Source organism: Cuculus canorus, chromosome 3 (genome assembly GCF_017976375.1).
Source record: "Cuculus canorus isolate bCucCan1 chromosome 3, bCucCan1.pri, whole genome shotgun sequence".
Taxonomy (NCBI): domain Eukaryota; kingdom Metazoa; phylum Chordata; class Aves; order Cuculiformes; family Cuculidae; genus Cuculus; species Cuculus canorus.
This window is the reverse complement of record NC_071403.1, coordinates 118,539,486-118,553,925: the sequence shown is the minus strand read 5'-3', so window position 1 is coordinate 118,553,925 and position 14,440 is coordinate 118,539,486. Positions and strand designations below refer to the sequence as shown.

Below are 14,440 nucleotides of genomic sequence, written 5' to 3'. Positions count from 1 at the left end.
TGGAAATGGTTTGCAAGAACGAGTCTTCACCTTCAAAGGACTAAGTCTGTCTCTATCAGGAAAGGTTCCCGTACCATCCCCAGCTGAGCCTGTGGCACAGGGTAGGAAGAACACTGGTCATGACTGGTTTCTTCTGATCTGGGCAGGTTTGTTTACCTCTAACAATGCTGGGTGCTACGCTGGTGTCCAAACAGTTCCATCCTGTCCCTTGGAGCTTCACTCCTTCCTCTTCCCTAAGAAACCACTTGGTGGCAGACCCAGATGATGATGCCCCTGTCTCATTCAGCAAGTATCATAAGGCCATTCCTCTAGCGAGGGGTCCCAGGGAGATGCAGCCTAAGGTATGTTCAGGAAGCTGGTGATGCTTCATCACTTCCAATGTGATGAGCACCATAGCAAGGTGGGTATAGCGATGTCTTCTTAAGATGAGGGCTGGCATGCGAGCTAGAGGGATTCATTGCAAGTGAGCAAGACAATAGCTGGGGCAACAGCTATAGGAGGTATGGAAAAATCTCTATCCTGTGAACTGAAAGAGCACACTTTTGTTTTCATCTCCGGATTTCTCTGACTCAAGATCTGGGGCAAGACTGGTGTGTCTTGACTCCAGCAGTCTATGGTACAACTGAGAAATCACATCAATATCCCTGTACACTCATAAACAAACAATTCCAAGAAGAAATCTGCTAATATTTTGGCCTAATACGGTAATATTTTGGGTAATCACAGAATCACACAGAATCACAAGGTTGGAAAGGACCCATTGGATCATCGAGTCCAACCATTCCTAACACTCCCTAAACCATGTCCCTAAGCACTTCATCCACCCGTTCCTTAAACACCTCCAGGGAAGGCGACTCGACCCCCTCCCTGGGCAGCTGTTCCAGTGCCCAATGACTCTTACTGTGAAGAATTTTTTTCTGATATCCAACCTGAACCTCCCCTGACGGAATGGCTTCAGGATGAACAGAACCATGCCTTACCAATGCGTGTTACTCTCCACTGACTACAAAGGGATCCTACATGACTATGTAGATAGTGACTGCTGTTATATAACATAGCCCATCGCAAGCAACTGCAACCCAGGGGCACTTCTGGATTGCTGACAGGGACCAGTTCTGCTCCATCTGTTTTCCTTTGGACATTGACATGTTTACAATAATTGCTGGTTTTGCCATTGTGACACTAGACTTGTAACAACGGATTTTTGTGGAGCTTCAACTTGAAACCATTCAGGACGTAACTGCTGACTACGAAGCTATTCCCAGGGCTCAAGGACAGTTCATAACAGACTCATGAGTGGACTTTAAGGATATTAAATTCAATCTAGTAAATTCTCACTGGTATCCCATAACATTGCAGATCAGCAGCAAGTATTCGCCACTTGTGTTAGACGCGATTTTGGAATGGGATCCTGGGTGGAGTTATTAGGAGATAATCACCCAGGCAGATTGCTAAAACTGCACTTCTGGAAGTGAGATGACTTGAGATAAAGTCGGACATAGGTTGAACGTAGGAAGGATTACTCAGCAAGATTGTGGTAACAGTATGATGGAATCTCAGTGGTGGATGAAAGCACCCTCTATGTGCAGTAAGTAATGTATTTTCACTTAGAGATGCTTTCTAGATGATGACTTCAAGATCACTAAAGTTAGTATAAAATGTGCATTTCATAGAATCCTAGAACAGTTTGGGTTGGAAGAGGCTTTAAAGATCGTCCATTTCCAACCCCCCTGCAATGGGCAGGGACACCTCCCACTGGCTCAGGCTGCCCAAGGCCCATCCAACGTGGCCTTGAACCCCTGCAGGGATGGGGAATCCACAGCTTCACTGGGCAACCTGGGCCAGTGCCTCAACACACTCATCATGAAGAAGTTCTTCATCATACTCTGTGTACGTTCTAATGAGGATCTTATTCCTCAGGCATTCCTACTAGTGTTAAAAGCATGTTAAGATGGGTGATAGGTGGAAGGCTTCCAGATGCATTCATCATCCAACAGATTTCACCTCCCCTGTGAGTGTACCTCATTCCTCCTATCTCCAGACATGGCTGACGCTTCAGTTCCTCCAGTGCTGAGCGGCGTGGTTTTCCAGATGGCTCAAAATTCTCCACGTTGGAGGAAAAAAAAATATCTGTAATACTTTCTCTCGAATTCATAAGGACCAAAAAGTCCTCTTCTTCCCTCAGGTGCATATGCTTGTTGATGCAGGACTCATCACTGGTCCGCCGTTCTGTCTTTCTCATAGATCCTTCTCATACTCTTCACAAACTTTGTGCCCTTTGCCAAAAAGACTAGGAAAACAAAGAGCTCCTGCTCTTTCCTGTGCTCCTCCGTGAATCCAACAGGTTCAACTGGTTTCTTTAGCTTGAAGGAAGAACACTTTTACCAGCAGCAGGCTGAAGTACAGGCTTAGAATTTGTTCACTCCTGAGACAGAGGTCCCTGTACCACGGACCCACACCGTAATATTGATGAATCTCCTGAAATCTGATTTGAGCCATGACTGTGATGATAAAACAAATATTGGCAGAAAAAAAAAGAAGGAAAAAAAACCCCTCAAGTCTTTAGCCATATGGATGGAGGAAATACCTATAATGTCCTGACCGGTTTGCAAACATTTGCCCAGTTATCATATGGTGCCTATACAAACTTGTCAGCATCATTGCATCAGTCGGCACAAAACTGTTGTCATTTCTCATGGTCTAGACAAAAGCAGAGGAGATAGCATGTGGGGGAGAGGGAGAACATGGCTATAATTAGCCTGGCGAAGCTGGTTAAGAAATCTTCCATTGAAAAGAAACGATTATTCCTGACACTTTTGCAGCATGTTTCCACCAGAAAGTGCAAGTAGATTTGGTTGTCTCTGCCCAATGCTGCTGAGAGGCTCCGGACAAAGACACAAGAGCTGACTGGACATCAACCAGTTAGGACCCTGCTGGAGGTTCATGGCTGAAAAAGAATGACTTGAATTTCCCCTGGGGTGATGCTGTGCTGAACAGACCTATTAATTTGGGGATTTTACTTCTTTGGGCCTCTTTGGACTTCCCTCCAGTTCTCTTGTTATTGAGAAATGGCCACTGATGGCAGAGAATCACTGTTTATAGTGGTGAGTCCTGTAGAAACCCTGGACCCCCCCCCTACTTTTTAGCATATTTTCTCTTTTTTGGTAGTAGAGGCGGCTGGGATGAAAAGAAAGACACAGCCACAAAGAAGACAAAATGTCTTTCCCTCAAGTTTTTAGACAGCAATTGCTCTAATACCTCTGTAGAGCAATCCAGTCACAGCTATAAATAAAAATAAGCAATTACACTCCATGAATTCTGCAAATGAGAATACAAAATTTCAGCAGCTCCCCATATATCACTGAACTTATAACCAACTCTACTATTTCATACCATAACATGGTTCACTGAATTCAAATATTAACCATCGGAAGCGAGAAATCTCACATTGATTTAGTGAAATAAATGTATTTTCATTTTGTGGCTGATTCTTTAGAGACAGCATGACTTAAACATTTCTGTTCCTGGAAAGGCCGTAAGATCTAATCACTTTAAAAGGCGGTGAAAGGAAGCTGGGAGAAAACAATGCCAGAGCCAGAGCCTGCACTCAAGTTGCACAACTAACACAGTGCGATCGCAAAGCATAGATTTCATTTCCTTATTACCCACCCATTTGAGAACAGATTCTTAAACAAGTGATGTATAAAAAGCTGGAAAGAAGAGAAGATTACAATACCACAGCTTCTTTATTGATGTTTGCATTGTACCAGCCTAGTCACACCACTCGTCTTGCCAGCAGGCCAGCTTAGCAGTGAAAATTAACACAGCAGTAAAATGGACTCATTTGTGTTTTTAGTTCTTTTTATGAGTGCAACATTTTCTGAACTCTCATCTTCCGCACGCTGTAATTCTAGATGTCAATTTTAAATAAGAACTGGCCAAGAAGAACCTATAGTTCATGTGAGTTGAGGGCATAATTGGAGTCCAGAGAGAACAGGATCTCCCTTTCCAAGCTGAGGGAGCCTGAATATAAATCAGATGTCCCAAGAAAGATATTTATAACTTGGACACGGGAAATAAGTCTTATAAGATCAGGCTCACATTTTTTGTATTAATAAATTCATGTTAATAATTTGTAAATTATTACTCTGTCATTAACAGATACTTATAACCATGTTAATAAAAGAGTGACATGTGATGCAGGCAGGAATATGAACCAAGATATGTTTCATTTGAGCTCCACTCCTGCCTTCTCTTTTGCCAAGATAGAAATGGGTCTGGATGGTTCCAGTTCAGATCAGTAAAGCTTAGTTAACAGAGCCGGTCACCTAGGACTGTTTAGAATTAATATATAATAAAAAATATAAAGAAAGTGGAAGGAGCAGGATGACATCGTGCTCTGGACAAGAAGCAATCAGCTTCTCATGTGGCCATGAGAGGATGGACAGAGGCATTGGTGATACTGATCTGTCTCAATGGGGCAAACGCATCCCATACACGTAGGACACATCAGTTACTAAGGCAGCGAACAGCAGCCTTTTGTTTCATCCACCATTTGTGATGACCCATACCCATCAGACCATAACTGTCTATGAGAAAACAAACCCCACGGATATTCAGCCTGGAGTAGTTCAACCGTATCTTATTTACAAGAACACTGGACATGTGAAGGACTTCCTCACAGATGCAAAAAAAATGCAGATCTTGACTGCTCTGTGGGAGTCCACCTCCAGCTCTTTCAGTGCTCCACCAAGCTGGCCTGATGTATCACCCATCATTTGCTGTCACACTTATAAGCAACTTGGTATCAGTGCAGGGATCAGCCTCTGGGAAACAAAATGTCACCACGATACCAAGTACAAAAGAAGATTTAACACAAATGCCTATCCAAGATGTGAAAGCATTTGCCACTCAAACAATAGGCTACACTTCTCTAGATCATTTTCCACTGGCCACTGCATCAGCATTTTAAATTCAATCTCAATCCAAATAAATCATGTGGATTTTTAAAATTATATTTAATTTTGGGTTTCCTAATTATCTTTTAAGAGTTGTTAAAAGAAAGGCTTACAAACTTTACAATGCGGTCTTAAAATCTCACTAAATGGAGTGATTCTTACCTAGAAACGAAACGCAGACTTTACAGAAAGTATGAAACTGGAACTTGCTGGCAGCTTCCAGTAGCGTTTTTGCATTGGCTGAATCTATGATCAAAGAACCTGTATAAACAAACTCCAGGAGTAATTCCAGGACGTCTGCAGTGAGGTTGGACATGGCCAATTCCAGCTTCTCCCCACTTCTGTTACCGTCTCGTGGTGACCTGGCAACAGCAGACAATTAAATTATGGACATTACACCATCCCCATTTTGTTGGCATTTATTGATTAGTGAGAGCTAGAAAATCGCTTTTCACCTCATTATATTTCTCCATTATTTTTGTTTACGGAACTGAGGAATATGAATCTTACAATAACTGATCTTAAAAACTTTAACTGGATCTGAAAGAGAAGAGTCTTAAAGCGAGTCTTACGAAAAATCTGTTTATTGCTACTCTGCATTTTCATGCAAAAACAGTTGCAAAAGAAAAGGAAAGGAAAGGAAAGAAAGAAAAAGAAAAATGAATGAGCCAACATTAATGAAAATGAGGAACAGGATTAGCTTTCAAAGGGAAACAATACATTTTAACATCTTGGTTAACATCTCATCTTCTGTGCATAATATAAGTGATAAGGAAAAAACACTCTCCAATTTCAAGAGAAAAGGTCATCTGCTTTTTCAGGAATCCAGCACCGGAATAATTTTAAATGTCATGTGCATTTAAGGATACACTTAAAGACCTTTTCATAAAAAAATAACAATAATAAATATTAATTTCTGTTTAGCTTGAACTTTTCAGCATGTTATATTCAAGTATAAATATGATCGATAAGATATGCATATACAGACGGTCATATAGAAATATATATATGCTTATTTCAAAAATCTATTGTTCCCTTTTAGGCACTAAAAAAAGGAAGCTCTTCATGGCAATTGCTTTGAAAACTGAATACAAGACAAGATAGACAGACAAAATGGTTAGAGCAAAGAAGGGAGAGGGGGGGAAACAACAACGAGCTCTGCCACAGGAAGCCAGCAGCCATCCTCTAGGAGTTTCATGACTGTGGCCTATGTCTTTTCCCGCATGAAGTGCTGAACAATTTGGGGATCAAAGTATCTCCTGCATTTGAAGTGTGCATTAGTGCTCGTGAAATTATTGGACAAAAAGAAAATTATACTGAATTAAAGTAAGGGCCCAGTTCCTAATGCATGGTTGGCTGATGTGTCTGCAACACTAAAGGCAGGTTACACCTGAAAGACAAAAGTGATAATAAATTTTGTAACATCAAGGAGGGGTGGGGAAATCTGTTGGAGTAAGAAAGTAAATTCTTTTAATGGTTAGGACCATCCAGCACCTTCTCAAAGAAACATGGACTTCTCCTAGTCACTGGACAGTCAACGTCTGCTCGCTCCAATTCTGCTAGAGTACTTGCAAAAGCCATCGCACGATTGACACAAAACCGGCATACAATGCTGTGTGACTTCATACGGACTGGCCAAAGCATCACTATTCACAGGCAATGCCAGCTTTAAGCATGAGCAAGAGCACTACCAACCTCTTGGATTCACAAAGCTGCCTCAAAAGGCGATGGTCAGACCTCTACTACCATAATGGAGGAAAAATAAACGACATAAGAGATTCGGTTTTCTTCCCCAATGACAGCCCGACCCACCTACCCCAAAATCATTTGGGGAAATGCTTAAACTTTGCAGTGGATGCTTTGTCACTGGTCTTCCATTGACTAGCCCTCCTCAAGTCAAGGGCACAGCTTTCATTTGTGCGAATCTTTGCAGGATTAAAGCTTTGAAAAGGTTTCATTTTTCTATTGAACGTATTTAGGTGGTGCCCGTTATCACAATGGAGGAGCAGCCAGCATTCCTTCCGTCCACCTGCTTCTCTAAGGTACTGAACAGAGGTTATTCCCGTTCATGAAAGGAAACTACAGCACAAGGAGACAAAGTGCTTGTCTGTGATCATAGAGAAAGTCAGGGGCAAAGTAAGGAACTAAACCCCATTTTTCAATTCTAAACCTTGGACTATTCTTCGCATGGGAATAGAGGCAGGTTAGATGCTATTCCACAAGCAGATGGATGAGAATACATATTGATGGTGATACCCGTGACGCCCCTACAAGTGCAGATGTGTACACTACCCTGAATCCTTATGCTTTATCACACCCCAATATTCTTTCTAAACTCTTGTATACACATTCCATTTTGCACTCAAGGCAGAAAACCTCCGGTGTCAAAACAGAGGAGTTGCCATTTCACAGATCCTCACGAGGATGTCACAAAATGTTAGTTTTTTCAGCTTTCTCCCACTTGCACACCAATAACGTTCCTCGTATCTGATTTATCTCTAGTTGTGCACACATCTGGCGCTGCACCCTGGGCTATCAAACTGCCTCCCGGTACCGATGTAATTCCTGATGAATTGTTTCCAGAAGCGGTTTGTACCTGACAGTGAGTTCATATTCACACAGGCTGGTTCATAAGATATTGCCTAAAATTTAAGTCAGATTTGGAGGCACCCAGCAAGTGACAGAATCAGGATCTTTGCACTGCGGGAAGCCCCACCACAAGCAATTATTTATTTAACGCCACTAATTGCACTGTGCTGGCGATGGCTGCGGGAATGAACCCTTGTGACCCAGTGGGAATCACACGCTCTCTCCCAGAGCAGAGACGAGGAGGCACAAAGGAAAGGATGATGTGACACCAGTGTCAGCATAGACACATACCAACGTTAGCAGCAACTGCAAGCTGCTATTTTTCAGAATAATTAAGTAATAACGTCTTTAACTTTGTAATACACTAAGCAATAAACTACTACTGCAATTGATTAAACGCCAAAGAAAAGCTAAGGTGTTTAATCAATCACTAGAGCCACTTACAGTAAGTATAATACAAAGCTACACAGATATCGATATTACACAATGAGCTAGAAATGGGAAAGAAAATCATGCCTATTCCTTCCTCTGCAATGCCGTGAATGTGCTGTGTTGTTTTGCTTGCTCTTCCTAAGCAGCGAGCGTTTCGGCTCCACGTTTAGCCAAACCAAATACTGAGCACAGGCTGAGTTCAGCCTGCAAAGGGAAATCACAATTACTCCGGTCTCCATGTCCGGGATCTGGCTTGGCACAGGCTGGAGAACCGGTGGGGAATTGGTTGAAACAGATCCCAAAGGATGAAAAATGAGTTTTTGAGAGAAGGGAAGAAAAAAATGTGGGGAAACAAACTGATGTAGGAAATGCAGAGATTCCATAAATTTCTTCTCTGAAATTACTTCAGTGAATCAGGTTGTGTCATCCCCCTCCAAGCCTGACTTAAGCCTTCCATGCTTTTGTTTTCACACATATTAAAACACCAGTCTGCTCCGTGCAACTATAATTCAGATATTTGGGACAGACTCTTCTCTCAGCAACTCTAAAGGAACTGCAGTGAAGTGGCTAAAGCTGTATCACAGGAACAGAGTTTAGTGCTGTAAATGCATATGCAGCGGACGGGGGAATATCTGTATAAATTCATACAGTTGTGCCCCAAATAGCTCATCCTGCATCACATCAGGAGGAGGTTTGTCAGTGGCATCGGTAGATGCAAACATTTAGAAAAGTCTGCTCTCAGAAAAGCCGATTTCTTGCCTTAATACCTCGGAAAAAATACTCCTGTTCTCCTACTCCTGGCACAAACACGGGGCATTTGGGGAAGGGAGAGCCTGCCTGCTTCGTGTTTCAGTCTCACGCGAAGACAGGCAATGTCCACTTCTTGTCTGTGGACATTCAGCTATTTGTCCTGTGAACTCTAAAGTTTAAACAGAATGATGTCATTTTATTGGCCTTGTAATCATTGCTCATATTATAAAGGTCACACATTTCACATTGTGGCAGAAAATCAATTGCTCTCCCAACAGCCTCTGGGGGAAAAAGTTTTGCTTCTGAAGAATAATATATAATAAACAATTTTAGTCCTTACTTTATCACGGCTGTAATCTTGGAGAATAGCTACAGTAAAAATCTGGCAAAGGCTGATATATAAACTCATTAAAATTAGGAAGTGATTTAGAACAGGACTTTTAAAAGATTTATCTTGAGCTAAACAGCAAAGAGGTTTGTTTAGGTCTGCATTTAAACAAGCTCCAAGAGCTCTTTAACAGCTTAATTTTATGGTAGCTGTTGGGGAATTCTTTCAGATTTACAAATCATGTATTTCTCCAGCAAGGTGATAGACCTGAGCAACGTGCGAGCAGAATTGAATCTGCAGATAAGCAGGAAGCACAGATACACTCTGAATGTGTAAGGGGTAGTTACTGAAAAATATACTGATTAATTAGGTCTAGCAAAATAAAGCCATGGCCTTTGAACAGACTCTGGCTACTTATCCTTCAACTTAATTACTTAAACTAGAGAAGACAAAGGCAGAGGGAACCTTTTAAAGCAAAAGATGGCTCAACTACACTCTCAAATAGCAAATCGAAACCAGTGTCCTTTTCTGTTAACTAATATATAGAAAAGAGCTAAAGTATCTAAATACTGATAGCAGGAAAAAATAGCCCTAAAACCTCACCTGCAACATTAGGAGTGGATCTGACAAAAGTAAAAAAAAAAACAGAGAACTTCACATTTTTGGTATTCATTTGTCCTTGAAAATCATTTCTATACATGTAATACACACAGAGAAGAACCCGTGATAGTGTTTTCATACTTAATAGTGATGCAACGAAATTTGCTGCGTCTTGAGTTATATCTGAGCATTTTCCGTGCATTATTCGTATCAACACATTCACATAACAGATTCAGTTCAACACACTAATAGTGAGATGCCTTGAATTGCAAAGCCGCGCTCGCAGTCTGGCTAAAGCAGCTATGTAAGTGAAACACGCATCAATTTGTCAATATATTATGGACAGCACTACCACCTCTAATTCCAGCTTCCCTCATGGTTTGGATATGCCGCCTTTAACCGGCTTGCAACATTATTTTGACTGAGTAACGGTTTGGCTCCAGCCTCACTCAATTTTAGATCAAATAGGAAGAGGTACCTATAGTGGGTACAGATGCCAGCCAACTCTCTGTTTACAAGCTATAGTCACAAAGTCAAAACAAATTCTGGATATTCAAAATGGAGCCATCTGCACAGAATAAACATGAAAAATGTGAAACATTTTATGTAAACGTACATTCCTGCCTAGGAACAGTTGGTTGAGCTTCCTCCCAGGCTGCCTGGTTGGGAACAGGAGGACTGACAGAGTTTGTGACACCTATTTACATTCGAAGCCATATGACTCACACTGTGCCGTAGTCTCAAAGGTATGACGTATATTTAAGCTTTGTGCTCCAAAAGGGCACCGCAATAAATGATCATCTTTTAAAATAAAGACACATTCAGAATTATCATTTGTGCGCTTTTCCCAAGCATGTGGGGACTTGGCGTGTGTCTCTTTCTTTCTGCCTCCCCAGGGTCCATCACTTTTGCTTGTGATGAGACAGCAAACCATCGTTACCTGCTTCTCCCAACAGGATACGACAGCAAAGATCTAGCTCCACAATACAGCCTCAATTTTGTTCATACTACACTCAGAATTTATTTTTTATGAAAGAGGAAACAGACTGATTCTGGTAGTGTAATAAAAAAATATTCAGTATCTTTGACTATCTATCGCTGAGGATCTCATACAATGCAGGAATTTGAATATCCTCCACTAAAAGCACTTGTTTGAGCTATTGGAAGGCTACAGGACAGCTGTCACACAGGCAGGAGCTCCACCTCCACCCTGGGCTGAGGCATCTTTTGGGGTTGGTCCTTCCCTGCATGGACTAAAGCAATGCCTGTCCCATCGGTCATCTGCCTGACGGCCTCTTCACCTTGTGCCCTCCCAAGACCTGCCTCATCAGCTTGACATGCTGATCTTGCTGGGCTGCTTTCATAATTAGGCACATAAATGTTTACCCTACATTAATTGTGTTCCCGTTCCACCAGGGTGAAATATTTGCTATCAAGATAGAGAGGACAAAAAAAAAAAATTAAAAAAAAAATCAAATTAAATTGCTTTGTTCCCTGGACTGTGTTTTAGTCTATAAAAAACCCAGGAAATTTAAGATTTTTATGTAAGATGAGGTATTTAAATGAAGAGAAGCTACTTCTTTTTATCTCTGTCAAATTATTTTGATTACCAAAGAAAGGACTCCAGATTGGGATAGGCAGCTTCTCATGAGGCTTAAGAGTCTGTTAGCTAAGTGCTCATTAAAAACTCCTGTTCAAGTCTATACAATTTAGACTGAACATCTTGTGTACTGTGGAACGTAATCCTTAAAGGATCCAAGCAAAGAAGAGTGCAATGTTGCTTGCATCTTAACTATCCACTATTTGACTTTCCATCATCTTCAGAGGTATTAATGGTTCAAACCTCACATGTCTATTTTTCTTGGGAGAAGCAACAAAGAGACTTAGTCATATAATAGACAACCTTCAGCTAGGAACGCAACTGACACGGCACTCTACATAGAAAGTTGCATTTTCATACCGAAGAGCTTGATTTATCATATGCCACGCTCATGAGATATAAAAGCATAGATGTTCAAACATCCCAACAGACATTTCCATGACACACGCACCAAGACGCATGTGCACACCAAGGTAACAGGTTATTGACTGAGTTATTCAAGTTTATGCAGCTGCAAGGCAATCAATCATGTAAATGATGACAGGAAGGGACATTTATAGAGCAACATCATTGCAATACGTATGTCATAAGGCACTGAATGTTCTTTGAAATAGGATTAAAAAAAAACCTAAATACACCCTAGCATTGCTTCTCCTTTGGAATTATTTTATCAGCTCAAAATGTATTAACTTGCAAATCTCTGCCTTCGTTACGCTATCTTGTAGATAAATATTATCTTTGAGCCTCAGCCACTATCCATCTGTCTCATGAGAGACAAACACATATATGGTAATGGTGCTATTGTGCGATTACGATAAAGAAGTAGTAAAATCACAAGATTAAATAAATTACATTGTTTAAACACAGGCTTGCAAATTTGTCATGAAAATTTACCTGATCAACAAATCCATTTGTTCACTTTTTACCAGGATGTTGATACAAACAATGCTCCTTGTTCCAGGCAAACAAAATTTGGCGAGACTAGTGTAACTTATTAGGGTCAAACGCTGCCAGTTTGCACCTGCTCTATCAGAAGAAAATCAGGAAAATTAATGGCTGTGAGCTCAGGCATGCACTAGCAGCTCCTGCTAATTCACCATCCCAGAAATGATCATTACAAACCAAGAGGAGCAATGGGATTAACAGCAAATGCTTTTGTTCGTGGGCAACATGGCCAGAATAAAATAAAACAAACAAAAGAGCCACGTCTCCTATATACCCTTAATGCTATTCACTGACTGAACACAATCTAATTGCTCGGTCAAGACTGTTTCTAAAGGTGCAGGATCAGTGGCAGCCTGTAACGCTATAGTGTCAGAGATCACAGTCGAGGCACCAATCTGCCTCCCCGCTGAGATTTAAGAAAGAAGATGACGAGTTTGAAGATGCTGCCTTAAACGACTGGCAAGTGAAGGAAGAAGTGAATAGCGCGTGGCCTTGGAAGAACAGCATTTCATGACCTAGACTTTTGCTAGGGACTGAGAATAAACTGAATCTTACAAGGTACGTCTGAGAAGTGAAAAAAACCCCCCACAACTGGGCCAACTTATTAACAGCGTGGGATCTAACTTGTTTGCAAGTATCTCTGGCAGCCTAATTCAGCAAATATGTGGCAAAATAGCCTGGGGTGAGAGCAACTATTTGTTAAAGGTAAATAAGAGATGCAAGCATGTTTTGGTGGTTTATAGGGGAGAAAAGATTAAAAAGAAAATGACAGAATAAAAAATTTATTCTCATCAAACTTAAAGCTCAACCACTTAACCAACTCCTATCTGATTTGTTTTAATGATATTTATTACACCATCAAAAACCAGCTTAGCAGAGAGCTGGCATTATGCAGCTAATAAATCTGTTTCTTAGGAATGTGGTTAAATTTATACAAGTAATTATCTAGGTAAGTCTATCCAAGGCTTTCTCATCATTGCAATGTCTGGAGGGAAAACAATAATAAAATAAAGATAACCACAATTATTATTTATTGCTACTACTATGATTATGGCAGTGCCCAAAGATCCCAATCAGCATTTCAGTAATTAGAATTAATTCTGTCAGGCACTGGTTCTTTCTCACTCAGCTACATGGCGTTGCTAGTGCTTTTCCAGCCAGCCTGTGCTTTGGACATCAAGGAAAGGTAATATATTGCATCACCTCTGACCACAGTATGTGCAGGAAAGGGCAGGTAGCTCTCCTCACTCCATCAATCCCTGCCCACACCAACCTGCAGAACTGCTTGGAGTATTTCAGTCACCGAAGCTTAGCGTTACGCAAGCAAGAAAGGGGGGGGGGGATTGTTATCCGATATGATCATAACCTGGTCATATTAATTTAAATTCATTATGGCAATCCAGCAGTGGCTAATCCTTGATGACTTAAATGAAAGGAAGTGAACTGCTGATCCCTGGAGCTACCTGTGAGCATGCTGGAGTTGGAGATTTGATTACCCTCATTTTAGGGCAAGGCTGGCTTTTGGAAGTGACCCAAAAATGACAGCTTTCAAGAACAGGGCTCCAGTTTCTATGCCGTGGAAATTTTTTCATTGTCTTTGATCCATTTAGCTTGAACTGCACCTCGTTAGCTAACTATTCCCTTTCACCCCGAAATTTCTATGCAGCCATGCCTAGACAGGGCTGTGAGATGTAAGCAAATACAAGTAGGTCACCCGCAGTGGCGTCTTATGAATGGTCGTATGACAGCTGCACGGCTGGCAGATAGGTCTAGCCAGAGCACGAGGGGTGATTAGGCTGTCATTCCTTGGGTAAGATTCACAAGATTTGTACTTATGTCAAGAAATTATGTGAGCGAGAAGCCCAAACTACAGTAAATAGAGACTCTGTCAATGAGGAAGAAGAGCGAGAGGTTAAGTGATTCTGCTCGGTGTCTCTGCAAGCTGCAGCCTTTATGAGGCAGAAGCTCAATTTCTGCGCCGCACCTCGATGCTTGAAAAGGAGATCTTCTCTCCTCCTTGCCATGGTTTCCCTTCAGAGCTGGGCACATCAATCCATCCCTCATTTCAGAGCCACAAACCAGCGCAAGCCACTCACCCTCTCAATCCATGGCCACGCTCGCCAGGCTGGAAATAGGTGGGCTGTGATACCTGCTATGGGTTTTGTGGCAGTCCCTTAGCCTGGCAGCCCAGCAACATCACCGCATGTTTGTAAGCTGCAGTTCGTTTATGTAGAAGAA

General features: G+C 41.5%; 1 protein-coding gene across 2 annotated transcripts in view; it reads right to left on the bottom strand.

Moving 5' to 3' along the window:
• Positions 1-14,440, bottom strand: part of KLHL29 (kelch like family member 29) — a 410,457-nt gene that overhangs the window by 56,213 nt on the left and 339,804 nt on the right. For both annotated transcript variants that reach the window (XM_054062520.1, XM_054062521.1), the window contains one exon: positions 5,121-5,320. In XM_054062520.1, coding sequence (XP_053918495.1) covers positions 5,121-5,320 — 200 coding nt within the window. The remainder of the gene's footprint in view (positions 1-5,120; positions 5,321-14,440) is intronic.